General features: G+C 37.6%; 1 protein-coding gene across 1 annotated transcript; it reads left to right on the plus strand.

The window, feature by feature from the left end:
• Positions 1-13,916: 13,916 nt before the first annotated feature.
• LOC147504360 (uncharacterized) lies at positions 13,917-14,354 on the plus strand. Its single transcript, XM_086605171.1, has one exon. It carries the CDS (start codon positions 13,917-13,919, stop codon positions 14,352-14,354), a length of 438 nt encoding a protein of 145 aa, XP_086461297.1.
• Positions 14,355-14,773: the final 419 nt, after the last annotated feature.

A 14,773-nucleotide genomic window follows, 5' to 3' on the forward strand; every position in this document is an offset into this window, starting at 1 on the left:
TTTAACATTTATGTGAGGACCTACTTAAAGACGTTATTCCAAAGTTTCAGAAACAGACATGCTAGTGCATTTCATAGTATTACTCATTGTATATATATTTATTCGTAGATGATTGATTATTATGCATATATTAGCTTAGGTTTCGACTTGATTATTCTGTATTCATTGCTAGTGAGATGTATAGATAATTGAGACATAAATAAAGAAACAATAGTTTTATTTCTTAGTCGTTGTAGTATAGATGAAGTTTGTGAGTACCTTCACTAGAAAACTCTCACGAGGCTATAACTCGTCCACTAGGGAATTCCTAGTGGTTGCCTTGTTGCATATGGTCAATGCAATCGCACTCGGCAAAACGAGATTAGTTAGAACTCCATTTTTTGTCACTTATTTTAATTTCTCATATTTGCTTGAGGACAAGCAAAATGCTTTTTGGGGGTGGTTTGATAAGAGCCCAAAACTGTAGTTTTAACCCCTTAACAATAATACTTTTAGACCAATTATGCGAGTAATAAATAAGAGTTAATGCTGATTACGTGCTTTTATGTATTACAGGCATTAGAGTCAATTAAGTGCAGAAATGTGTCACTTTTGCGAGATAAAGGAGCAAGGGTTGGTTGCTAAGAAGTTATGTGATTAAAGTCCAAGATTCAAGGAGAAAAAGCCTTTTTAAAGCCCAGTCAAAGCTGAAAAGTCAAAGTCAACGCGGGTAGAAACAGCGCATAAAAGTTAGCAGAACTTCCAAAGACCATATCTTTGGACTTATACCTTGGAATTTGGCCTACCTTATGTTAAAACGATTGCCTTGGAAAGAGCTTTCCAATGGTCCAAACCTTGACCCAATCAGAGGAGAAAAAGTGGACGAAAAGTCTGTTGAAGTCAAATCTAGCTGAAAAGACCTCTGTAGACTGAAGAAATTGGGTTTTGGGCTCGATTTTCCGGCCCAAAACATGGCTCCAAGCCCATGCACGAAATTGGGGATCTCTTTCTCTTCTTGAAAGGAGGAAAGGAGGCAGACTCATAAGCTAGACCTATATCAGAAATAAATTAGCTTAGGCTCCATTTTATAATTAGTGATTTACTTGTTTTTAATTTAGTTTATTGAATCATTGATAATTCTTCATTAGATTAATAAAAGTAGTTAGTTATTCATAAATTTAGTTTTGGCTTATTAAATTACTTAGATCTAAATTCAGTTATTAGTTGTTAATCATTTCTTAATTGTTAATTCAGTTGTGAATCCTTGATTAGATCAAATTAGTAAATTTATAATCTTTATATCATGTCTTGCTTAAATTCATATAGAAATGATAGTTTAATGAATCGAGGCTAAAACCTCCATTAGAGGGGTTTAAGGAAGCCTTGATGAAAACTTGATTGTATTAGCTTAGAGATCGTTATGATAATCTATTCAATTCTAGAAAGTAATTAGTTCACCATGAGAATGGATTTGATTACTTCACATGCTAGTTATTAGTTGGTAGAGATTGCCATGAATAATTAGGGATTAGAAATACCAATTTTTTATGCAAAAGCATTGCAGTTGGGATTACGACAAATCTTCGGTAGTTAATTAAGTCGAGTTTAGGTGGAATCAAATCCCCCTAATTCCTCCTCATATAGACAAATTAGCAATTCTATAGTTTGAATTGTCGTATCCTAATTAGTAGTTTAGTTTCCCATCGTAGTATAATCCTATCGTTACTCTCATTAACTTTGATAGATTGATAATCGTAGTTAACTAAGAATTCTAAAGAACTAGGAGTGGAACGAATTTTCTATTCCAACTATATTGCAATAGCATCGAGAGTAGAAAACTTTGTTAATATAAGGTAGAAAATAGTTTTAGTTTTACTTGCGTTTGAGTTTCGTTACTTATGCGTAGGTAAAACTATTCATTTTTACAATTCATCATGGTCTATGTCTTATTTGCTAATGGTACTTACAGATTTTGAAACACAGGTTTTCAAGCTTTAGGTGCAATTTGAAAGCTTAGCACCAATATATTTTTTTGGTTCCTGTAATTGATTTGGAACGGATATGGAGTGTTCCAAAATTTTCATTTGGAACGGATCTAAGGTGTTCCCTTGTTTTCATTTGGAACGATTGGAAAGTGTCCTAGAACAACTTTGTAACGGAGTGCATCCGTTCCAAATTGTAAAACAGGGGGGCCCCAGAAGTGTTCCCTCAATTTTGGAACGTAAGTAATAGGAACCCTTGTTGTCTGTTCCAAATCTCTTCAGGAATGGTTTTTGTCCGTTCCAAAATAGAAAAAATGGTGTAGTGTACCTTATATGATGTATTCCATTGAAGCAATTGTATGAGAATGAATGGATTGGAAATACATCATGGAAAAGAGGATTTAATCCTCATAGATAGGATCGTGGAGAAGGGTTTTTTCTACATCCATTGACCGTAACTCATGATCGTGGAGAAGGGTTTCGTCAGAGGCTCTGTTTGCTTGTTTAGGATTGGGAACTGCTTGTTCTGGAAACACACCTTTCTGGGTTTTTTTCTTGAGTTAATAGGTTTAGAGATTATTGTATGGACACCAAGATTTGAGATTGTTGTCATTTCAAAGATAGCATCATCTCGGATGTTTTATCTAAAGGGACACTAGTAGGTTGGGTAACTGGAACTAGGTCTCTTTGGTTATTGATTGGTGGATTTTGGTAGTTCTAGTTAAAATTGGATGGAACCATCGCTCTATTCTGAATGTTGTAGGTACCTTGTCCTTGTCTGAACTGATTGAATATATTTTGTGGTTTGACATGACTTGTAAACCCTAGAGGTGATTGGGTTTGTGGATTAGTATTCCATGTAAAATTTGGGTGTTGCCTCCATGGTGCATTTGGTACATTGAAAGCACATACTTCTTTTGGTTGAAGTGATATGATGTTGTTGAGCAAGAGACAATGGGTAGATATGTGATTTAAATTGAAACAGAAAGTGCATGGTGTTGTATTTATGTTCATGACAGGTTGAGGAGTATGGTCTTTTTGTTTAATTGCGAGGGCATCTATTTTTCTTGTGAGGGTTTCGATTAGTGTTTTAATTTCTAGATCAGATTTTACCACAAAGATACCATTGGTTTTAGATGTACTGGGCTGAGATGTTCTGGAATTGTTAGTGTTGCCCCAATGAGTACTCTTTTCTACTTGGTTCTCAAGAAAGGTTAGAGCATCTGTAGCACCTTTATCCAAAAGGTTTCCATTACTCATGATGTCTAGTATGACTTTGTGTTCTTAGAGAAGACCTTGAAAAAACATTGGACAAGAGTAGATTTTTCTAGTTTGTGGTGAGGACATGAATGGAGCAGGTCAGAGAATATATCCCATATATGCTTCGAAGAATGTCTCACTCAGACTCTATCTGAAGAACTATATCTTGCTTACTATTTCTTCTATTTTCTTTGGTGGAAAGTACTTCTTCATGAAGGAAAACACTACCTTTTCCCATGTATCAAAAGAATCGGGCTTCGGAAACAGAAGCCATGCTTAGCTCTTGCTAGCTAGAGTGAAGGAAAACACTATTACTTTAACTTGATCATCAGAAACGCCTTGATGACTGAAAGTATTGCATATCTTATCTATCCGGCGTTAGTGTTCGTACGGTAACTCGTGTGTCAAAATAGTGAAAGACGGGTAAGAGATTGAACACATTTGGTGGAATGCGAAAATCGCTAGTGAGCTGTATGAGTCGTATACAAGATAGAGGGACATCTTGTAATGGTATGTAGAAACTAGATAAAGTCTCTTCAGCTTGTACAACTTTGTCCGCCATCTTAGAAAGTGGGGAAAGAGAGATAGGAGTTTGTCGAGAATGATGTGCGTTCCTACATGAGTGTGTTTTAGTTGCGCTAAGTTTTTGATTACCTGAGCGTAGTCTCATGCATGTTTGCAAGACTAATACAATCTAACTATATGCACAATCAATGAGTTGGATGCTCAATAAATCGAAATACGTTTGTGCACGATGGGAATTTGGAAAATTTGTTTTGTTTGTAGATTTGATACTATGCCATATTCGAAACGGACAATTTGGGTGCAAAACTAGGTTTTAGGTCTCTACACGCTTCAAAAGAGAAGATCACTACTTCACCACGTGGGGTGCTACCAAGAATCTCACTCGCAATAAAATGAGGGGAGTGAATAAGGTAGTTGATCCACTCGAATCTGGTAGTTTTCCACTCTCAATCTTTGTGCTAAGTGTTTGTCCTATGGACGTGACTAGATTGGCTCTGCTTGGTTGATTTTAAATTTTTGTTTAGTCAATGTAGCATTTTAATCATACAACGTCCGTTACCTAAAGTGGGGATTAGTCCCACTTGTTGTTATGTTATGGCTCGGGTTTAGCCTTAAGCGCGTAAAGTAAATACAATACTGAATCTTAACACAGAGTCATGCAAGCATGCTGATAAACACCCAAAAGTGTAGTTTAAACCCCTTAATAGTATTACATTTAGGCCAATTATGTTTATAGTAAATAATAGTTAGTATTGTTTACGTGTTTTTGTGTATTTCAGGTCTTAAAGCTGTTTATGTGCTTAAAGATATCATTTTGCATGGAAAACGAGTCAAGATGATTGCCAAGGAAGTTCTACATTTAAAGCCCAAGAATCAAAAAAAAAAAAAAAAAAAAACCCTTTTCAAGCCCAGTCAAAGTCAATTCAGGTAGAAAAAGAATAGAAAAGTCAACAGAACTTCAAATAGGGCGCATCTTTGGACTCGGACCTCGGAATTGGGCCTACTTTGTGTCAAAACGATTGGCTCGGAATAAGCTTTCTAATGGACCTAGTCTTGTACTAATTAGAGCTGTAAAAGTGTACGAAAGGGGCACTAAAGTAATTTCCAGCAGCTATAGTCTATTTAGACTTAACCTAATGGACTTTGGGCTCACATTAGAGGCCCAAAGTCCCCTTTTCTGTCCCATGCACGAAAATATAATCCTAACTCTCTCCTATATAAAGAGAGTTAATGCTAAACAAAACTTGGCTACTTCCCTCTTTAGTTTAGTTGTAATTTCGGGTTCTCTCTCACTCCTTTTCTTTAGAATAGTTTAGATTAGTTTAGTTTAAGTTTAGTTTTGTAGCCTCCACCTCCATTAATAAAGCTTAGTTTTATTTTTATTTTTTTGATTGGTAAGCATGTTTTAAATGAGATCAGTAACTCTTTGATGCTGGCGGGGTTCGAGCCCCAGACCTCTGGTAACATCACCCAAAGGTTTTACCGACTTTGCTAGTCGGCACCTGCAAAATAGGGGTGCAACAGAAAGCTTAGTTTTATTCAATCTATTGTTTCAATGTCTTTTATTTACTGTTTTGATATTGTTCATCCAATGAATCACGGCTAAATCCTCCATTAAAGGGGGGTTAATGAAGCCACGTGAGGATGATTAATTAGTAGTTTAGTTATTGTTTTGCAATAAAGTTTCAAGTTTGATTCTTATGATGGTTTAGAAATAAAAATCATAAGAGTTGAACTAGAGTTTAGAGCCACCACCATAGAGATTTGTGGTGGAGCTAAACTCTCATGCTAGTGAATCCATGATCCGAGATGACTTGGCATTCACTAGGGATCAACAAGCAATTCAATAACCAACCTAATGGTCGATCGAATTGCGTGGTGGATTAACAATCTCTATGTCTTCCTTCCAATCTTTAAATCTACTATTTTAGCTTCTTAAATTTATTGTTTTTAACATATTATATTATTACTCTCATTAGTTAATAGTTAGTGTAGTCTAAATTCGTGTCAAGTACGTGCAAGCAAGAGTGGAGAACATGATTACTCCCTTTATTATATGATGTTGAGAGTATTATAATAACTTAATATGCATGATTTAGTATTGTTTTAACTACTATTTTTACATCTATTAAATCTCTCTTGTCACATGCTTTTATAAACAACCAAGTATCCTCTGACTGGGAGTTGCGAAGAGGTGAAAAAATTACCTCCCAAGTGTGCGTACACGTACTTGGGGATAGAGGTGATGTGGTGGGGTTTGACCGAGTGTTGGGTGTCTCGATACGTCAAACCCACCTTTCGAGCTTTACGTTATTTTGGTTACAGAATTTCTAAACTAAACCCACATTTTGGGTTGAAAAGGTGGCAAAGCCAATAGGTTTACAAATTTGTCTTCGTGGGCTCAATTAACAGAAATGTAAAACAAAAAGTAACTATGTTAAAAATACTTAACTTAATGTGATTTAACTATTAACTATGTGATTATGAAAATATAGCAAGATATGTCAAAGATTGAATTTTTAATTTCCAAGTTGATTTGTAATGCGCGAGCGTATTGTTACACTACTTGCCTCACGCATTCAAATGTCCCAAGTTAATCAAATATCCAACACTTGGTAAATTTAAAAACTTAAACCGAAAGACAACAAATTGATATTATCCTAATTAATAATGATAAAAGCAAAATATGAAATTTTTAAAAAAAACCTTAAACTTTATCTAATAATGACAATAAACTAAGTTGTTTTTATTTTATTTTGTTTATTTCTATTATTTCTTTATATTTTTTAATTTGAAGAACACTAAATATTGGAAATCTATCTTGTTTCAAACCATTAACATTTAAACAAATACGGGTTAAGCAGAGAGGTATACTGAACAAAGCCTTCAATCTGAGCCAAGGATTTTTCCTGGTTCAGCAAGGTAGAAAGGTGGGTCGTGCGTCATACTGGCAGGCACCGGGTCGTGGTCGGTGCTCCAACCACTTTTGACTGGCTTCCTCCAGTTGCTTCCCAAAGTTGTTGCCAACTCAGATTGAGACTTGGAATCATAAACAAAATGGATCAGTAGGATCCAACAAGAAGAAAACTTAAAAATAAGAAAAACAAGTTGAGAAATTTTAAGAAAAGAGAGAGGTACTCCCCTTTTGATTCACTCTTCTTCTCATATCAGTAGATCCATAACGGCAGCACCATTTGACATGTTAGAATCGTGGGGTATTGGGGTTTTGAAGTTGTTCATCTTAGATCTAATGTGGGAAGAATGGTGATGGAGAAAACCCCACTTTTTCTTGATTCCTCTATTGTTTTTGGGATGGTTTTTTATGTATGATGATGTTGAAAACTACCTATTATTGTTTTGATGATGAAAACATGAAAATAAGAGTTGTTTTAGTATGGAAAACATGAAGCTTAGATAAGAGAAAGGTAGTTTGGTTAGCAAGTTATACTCATTTGATTAACAATAGTTCTTCAAAACATCTTCTCAATCATTTATTCACCCAACCAAAGTTGGTTATACTCATTTGAATCAATCAAATGAGTATAACCAACTTTGGTTGGGTGAATAAATGATTGAGAAGATGTTTTGAAGAACTATTGTTATGAAAAGCAAGATAAAACACTTTGAATGGAAGAAAACCAACTAGATTCAACAAAGCTTCAAGCTTTAAAGTAATGAAAATGGAAAACAAATGAATTAAAAGTAAATAAAAACAATTAACTAATTCTTATCTCCTACTCCTACTAGAGTCTAGCTATTAGTTAACTAGCTCCCTTATTTTGTGGCCATCTCTATACTTATATATATGTAGAAATGTACAAGTTTGCCCTCATCTAATCTTATCCAATAAGCAACCTAATCTAGAAGCTTCTTGTGCCTTCTTTGAATGGATAGGGTCAAGCCTTTTGGGCCCAAGCCCATGTCTTTAAAAATTTGATCCTTTGGTCTTTTGAGACTTTTGTGCTTAGTACTTGTCTTACAAAGGGTTGAGTCCTTGGTCCTTGAAGCCTTAAAGTATTTCCTAAGCTTTTGAGTTTTTGGACCCTTGAGTTGACTTAGACTTTAACCGTTGACTTTTTGGCACTTTTTCTTAGTTGTCCCATAAGGGCCTTTTGGCTCTAGATCACGTCTTTTGAGGTATTTGGTCCATAATAGGCTTGTATCCTAAAAAAGCGATAAGAACATGAGTTTTGTAAGAGGATAAAAATGCATATTTGGGGACTGATCAGTCATGAGCCCCAATGGTTGTTATTGGCTTGGGTTTAGCCCTATGCGCGAAATTTAAAAGTCGGTGCAAAAATTTAATACAAACAATCAGGTAAGCATGTTTGTAACACTCAAGGATCAGACTTTGAAGCAGAAATTAAGTTTGTTGTAATGGGGTCGCTTTTAGGATAGACTGGGAGTGAGATTACTTAAGTTGAGCTCCTGATCCTATGCTCCTTTTTATTACTTAGAATAGGAAACCCACCTACTCGTCCAGATTTCTTATCCCAAACGTACAACTTTTCGTTCTTCTTTTGGTAAAATTCTCCGCTGTTCACAGCGAGAGTTCTTTGGTGGAAGAAATCTCTCTCCGTTTAGTTTTCAAGTTATTTGGCGGAGTAATAACAGTGCTGAGTTCGAAGAGTAACTAATGCTTAGTATCTCCATCATCTTTTTGGTTACACTAGTGGTAAAATCCTTCACTATCTATAGTGATAGTTCAGTAGTGTAAGCAAATCCTTCTTTTTTGTTTCTTCGCATCCTTTCTATTTCTCTCTACTGTTCTTCACTCGGTTTCGGTTCCTATGGCTACGGTACCCTTTGTTTTTGGTAGAGACAGACACCAAGCTACCTTTCCAAGTGGTAATGGTGTTGAATCATCAAGACAAGGTGAAAGTAGGAATAGAGTGGAAGATGATACGACCAGAGTATCTTATGCGAACATAGCTCAAGGCAGGATGAAGCAAATTGTCGATGTCTCAACTTTGCATCTGCCATCCAAGAAAGATGATAAGCCAACTATAAAGATTCCACTAAGCTCGGTAGAAAGAGGAATAGAAGCATTTAAGTTCACTCTTATTGCTCGCTTGGATTCTAAAGTGTTGAATTTAGACTCTATCAGATCGGAAGTCAGCAATGTTTGGGGGCTGACAGGAAATCTAAAGCTGTCACCTTTAGGAAAAAAATATGTGGTTTTTCGACTAAATAATGAAGGAGACTTTAATCAAATCTTTTTTTGGGGACCTTGGCATCTTCAAGGGAAATTGATTAGGTTTATTAGGTGGACGCCAAATTTTAACATAGAGACTCACAGACAAACCTCTGGTTTTGTTTGGATCAAGTTTCCAAGACTACTGTTTGAATACTGGGAGGTGGACATTCTTATGAGTATGGGCAGAGGTTTTGGAAGCCCTAATCGTGTTGATATGAATTCGCTGGAAGGCAATAATGGTTACTATGCTAGCGTACTAGTGGATGTTGATTTGTCCAAAGCTATACCAGATCAGATATATGTTGAAGTGCCAGAACGAGGGATCGAGTTTTGGCAAAAAGTTCAAATAGGATCGCTACCCAAGTTTTGTAACCAGTGCAAAATTGTTGGGCATCTAGTAGCAGAGTGTCGGCAGGCACCCAACAATAATGTACCAACTACTACGCCCCAACAGGTAGTATCCACAGCACAGCAGCAAGCTCAGGACAAAGGAAAGGAAACGATGACATAAGATGCTCAGGGGCAAGAAAACTATGTAAGATTGTCTAAGAGCCAAAGACGAAGGCTGAAGAGAAGGAATCAGGCCATAGAGTGGAGACATGTAAACACTACAACTAACTCTGATGTAACCACTGTTGCAGCAGGCAACTCTGAAGTAAGCAGGGGTTTAGTTACAAACATGCAGCAACCAAGTGAAGAAGGATCAGGTTCGTCTATAATAGTGTAGACTCCATCTATTTCTTGCCAGGTGGAAAAGGTAGTACAAAGAGCTCCAGAGCCCATAGAACCGAGTATCTCTCCTTGCATTGTGGACGAGCCTATTGAGGCAGCAGAAAATGGAAGTAGTGACATTGTTGTATGGAATGCGCAGCGGCAGAATTCAGTTTTAGTCGAGGAGCAAGCTCTAGTCCTGCATGACCATGAAAGATGCATGAATGCGATATTAGAACAGGAAATGGCTATGGCTTTTAACATGGAGGCTAGTAGGTTCCACGTGCTAACTGATGTTACTGAGGAAGAGGAAATATCGGACTTAGAGGAAGTGCAAGAGGAAAATTCAGTTTTTCCATGACAAAGTGCTAGAGATGGACAATACTGAAGCTAAGCCAGCTACCCCATTGATGGTCAATGGTGTTGTTACACGATCGGGTAAAGTCTATAGTGCAACAAGTAAGCAATCCAGCAAAAAGCACAAAGAAGCACCAGCCAAGAATCAAAGCAGTGGTAAAAAGGGAAGGGGTAGACCAAAGGGCTCCAAGAACAAAAATTACAGATGATTACATCAATGTGTTTTTGGAATGTCAGAGGTATTAATGACATTGAGAAAGCGCGGGAGATAAATAAAGTAAGAGTAAATAAAAAGCTTAGTGTTTTCTGCCTACTTGAGACCAAAGTTAGGCAAGACAAGTATGACTATATAAGAAACATTTGTTGCCCTCTGTGGGAACATACAAATAATTATGGTAAACATCCAGCAGGCAGAATTTGAATTTGTTGGGATTCTTACTTGATAAGTATTGAGAAGATACAGGGCCCTGACCAGTTTATCCATTGTCAAGTTACTTTCAAGCCTACCAATGAAGTCTTTTTGCTCACAATGGTGTATGCTAGAAATTCTAAAGGTCTCTGACAAGCTCTTTGGCGAGATATAAATGTTCTTCAAAGCTCAATTATGCTTCCTTGGGCGGTAGTTGGTGATTTCAATAACATAACTAAAGCCGAGGAAAGGATGGGGAAGTCCTATGCACCCTAGAGAAGTCGAGGGCTTTGTGGAATGTCTACAAAGGTCAAGATTGTTTGATCTGAGTTTTATTGGGTTCTTTTTCACTTGGAATAACAAGGTAAAAGGTAAAGGCAGAATACAGTCCAAGATTGATCGTTGCCTAGTGAACAGTTTATGGACTGATGTGTATCCGTTATCAAAGGCATAGTTCTTGCCCCATGGGGTATCGGATCATTCACCAATCCTTCTCTTTTGGCATGATTATGACAGGAAAGCTTTACCTTTTAGATTCAAGGATTATTGGGTAGAACAAGAGGAATTACAAGGCATGTTGCAAGAGGTTTGTGAGGTACAATTGTTTTCAAATTCAATGTACGTCCTCATGCAGAAACTAAAACTTTTGAAGGCCAGAGTTAAACCTTGGGCTAAAGCTCAGTTCTCATATATTCATGGTAGAGTTCAGCAAGCTAGGGAAGTGTTGTATGATGTGCAAAGCCACACCTTAAGATTTGGTGGTGGGACAAAAGGAAGAGGAAGCTTTTCAGAAATATAGTGACTTGGCAAGAATAGAAGCGGTTGAAATCAAAAGTAAACAAGATGATTTATGGGCTAGAGATGGAAACAAATGCACTGCGTATTTCTTTAAATCATTAGAGGAAAAAAAAAAGCTAAGAATGGCATATGGTGCATAGAGAATGCAGATGGGGATACTGTAACTGGGCAGGCTGAGGTTATACAATCGTTTGTAGGCTACTATACTGAGATTCTGGGGTCTGAGGCAGGGGAAATCTGTGGTATGGAGTTCTTCAACAATCTTCAGGTTAAATCTATCATCTCACCTTCCATGAATCTTCTTCTAGACTCTGATATTACTCCTGCAGAAATTAAAAAAGCTCTTTTTGGGATGAAAGAGAACGCAGCTCCTGGGCCAAATGGTTTTACTCCGTTCTTTTTCAAGAGTTGTTGGGAAACAATTGGTGGCAATTTTACATGTGTTATCCTTAATGCATTTAAATTTTGTAGATTTCCTAGAGGTGTCAATGCTACCTTTATATGTCTCATTCCCAAAGTTAACAACCCCTCAAAGGTTGAAGACTTTAGACCTATAGCCTTGTGTAATACCATATATAAATGCATCTCTAAGGTTGTATCGAACATAATAAAGGTAGTCATTAATGACATAGTGTAGGCTAATCAACCAGCTTTTATTCCTAGCAGATCTATACAGGACAACATTTTGCTTTCACATGAACTTCTCTGGGGGTATGATAGGAAGCATGGCACGCCTAGATGCTCAATCAAATTGGATATCAAGAAAGCGTATGATACAGTGAGCTGGGATGCTATCTTAGCTATGATCAAGGTTTTTCACTTTCCTCCTACAATGGCTAAATGGATGTGCATTGCAACCCCTTCTTTCTCCGTCATGATCAATGGTGCCCCAGAAGGTTATTTTGCAGGAAAGAGAGGTATACGGCAAGGAGATCCTTTATCACCCTATCTATTTGTTCTAGTGATGGAAATTCTCAGCTCTGTTATAATGCAGAACATCAACAACAAAGCCATCTCTCTTCATTCTAAATGTAACAGAGTGAGACTGTCACATCTAGCATTTGCGGATGATGTACTCTTATTTTGTAAGGGAGATAGTGCCTTAGTGAAAGCTATTAAATAGTGCTTAAAAACTTTTAGAGAAGCGACGGGGTTGAATATCAACAAGCACAAAACATCCTTATTAGCCGGAGAGTTAAATTATCAAGATGCTCTAGCTTTGGCGAATATCTTGGGGGTGGAACTTGTGAAACCTCCGGTGAGATACTTAAGCCTTCCACTCATTTCAGCCAGATTGGGAATAAGGGAGTGCCAACCTCTTGTCGAGAAGATCACGAAGAAGATTACAAACTGGAAATCAAAGTTACTCTCTCATGCAGGTAGATTGCAGTTGATTAACTCAGTTCTTATTTCTTTCCACACTTATTGGTTGAGAACCTTTATTCTCCCAGTAACTGTTCTTGAACAAGTGGAAAAGATATGTGCACAATTCCTATGGACTGATACGACCATGAAGAAAGGCCATCACCAAGCAAGTTGGAGTACAGTGTGTCTCCCTAAGGATGAGTGTGGCTTGGGAGTTATGAATCTACAAAGGTGGAATCTAGGAGCATATTGTGGATTAATTTTCAAACTGGTGACAAGAGAGGATACCATTTGGTTTGATTGGACTTGGAAGCAACATATTAAGGACAAATTTTTCTGGTCCATGAGTATACCAAAAGACTGCTCGTGGACTTGGAGGAATGTGTTGAACACTAGAGTGGTGGAAAAGAAGTTTATCAAGTATTCGATAGCAAATGGGGTAACACTCTCCTATGGAATGACATATGGTGTTCTCGATCTCCATTGATCCAAGACGTCGAAGCTATGGCTACGTGGAATTTTCCCCTGAACTCTAAAGTGAGTGTTCTCATAACTGATGGAAGCTGGAATAATGAAGTACAAGGGATACAATCTCCTGCACTAAAGGGAAGCATAATGGCAGTGGAGATAAATCAACACCTTAACACTGACTTCGTAGTCTGGACACCTCATCAGAGTGGAAATTTTACCTCCAGCAGTGCTCAGCTTTGTCTTCTGAGCGAGAGAAGAAAAGATGGTGTAAAATGGTGTGGGGACGATGGGTGATGCCACGACATTCCTTCACCACTTGGCAGCTATTTTCGAATAATATGCCCACACAAGACAGGTTAGTCCGCAAGAAAATTCTCACACAGTCGGCATGCTGTCTTTGTTCCTCCAGTAGGGAGTTCTCTGCTCACTTATTCTTTGAGTGCCAATACTCTAAAGATTTCTTCTCAAGAGTAAAAGGACTGCTGGGCATCTATACAGATAATAGTAATGCAGATAGGGAATGGGAATCTATGTTTAGATTGTGTAAAAAAGAACCAGAAGTGGGTGAGATATATAAGGTATTCTTTTGTGCTTCGGTCAACTACATATGGAAGGAGAGGAATGACAGGAAGTTTTGCCAAACTACTAAGCCAGCGGAGGCAGCGTTTCACAAGTTAGTTCGTGACTTAAGGAACTATCTCCAAGTACTAAGACCAAATGTCAGAGACACCGATGGTTAGAAACCTTTTCCTCAGGCTTAACATAACCACTCAATTTAAGTAGCAAATGGAATCTAATTGCTCTTGGAACCCTCTTAGGGGCAATAGAATCAAAGTGAATGCTGATGGGGCCTTGGACAAAAATGGGCCGGGGGGGTGTGATGAGAGACAAAGATGGTTTAGTTGTTACAGCTTTTATGGGGGGTGGAGGACATAGATCAGTGATATTCCAAGAACTAAAGGCGATAGATGCTTGCTTGGAGAGATGTGTGCTCGAGGGCTTTATGGAGGTTGAAGTGGAATCAGATTCCATGGGAGCTATTAATGCAATCAACAAGATAGAGAAACCTCCCTGGTATTGTAGAGATGTGGTGGATGTAATTGAAAGGAAAAAGGTTAATTTTGGGTCCATAACCTTTTCACATGTCTTTAGGGAAGTGAATAGGGTAGCTGATTACCTTGCTGGACTAGTCCATAATCATGAGCTGAATATTGTACACTTTGCTAATCCTTTAGATTTTGCTTTACATAACATTGTAATTGAGGATGCAAGTGGAAAAATCTATGTAAGGAAAAATTGATCGAATACAGGTGGGGGTTTGTCTAACCCTAGCTTATTTGGCTTATTTGGGGGAAAAAACACTCAAGGTATCCTCTTATAGGGGATTTGGGGAGGTTAAGAGCTTACCTCTCAAGTCGTGCTTACATGCTGCTTAAGGTGGAGTCGACGTTGGTTAGGGCGTGATCTGAGAATCAAGCCCAACCGTTCGAGCGTTTCCGTTTTCACTCACAAAAGCCTACTTAAAAAGCCCACATTCCGGGTTTTAATAATTATACAACTTTGCCTTCAAGGGCCCAAAACATAAAAGTAAAACTAATACTAATATACTAATGAGATTAACTAAAGAAAATCGCAATTAGAGTGTTGATTACCAAGTTGATTCAAAGTGTGGGAGCATATGATACACGACTCACCTCGCACACTCAAACTTCCCAAGAT

Source organism: Coptis chinensis, chromosome 4, assembly GCF_015680905.1.
Source record: "Coptis chinensis isolate HL-2020 chromosome 4, ASM1568090v1, whole genome shotgun sequence".
NCBI lineage: Eukaryota > Viridiplantae > Streptophyta > Magnoliopsida > Ranunculales > Ranunculaceae > Coptis > Coptis chinensis.

Coding starts and splice junctions, on each gene's coding strand:
- LOC147504360 (XM_086605171.1), top strand. CDS start 13,917: ATGGGCCGGGGGGGTGTGATGAGAGACAAAGATGGTTTAGTTGTTACA.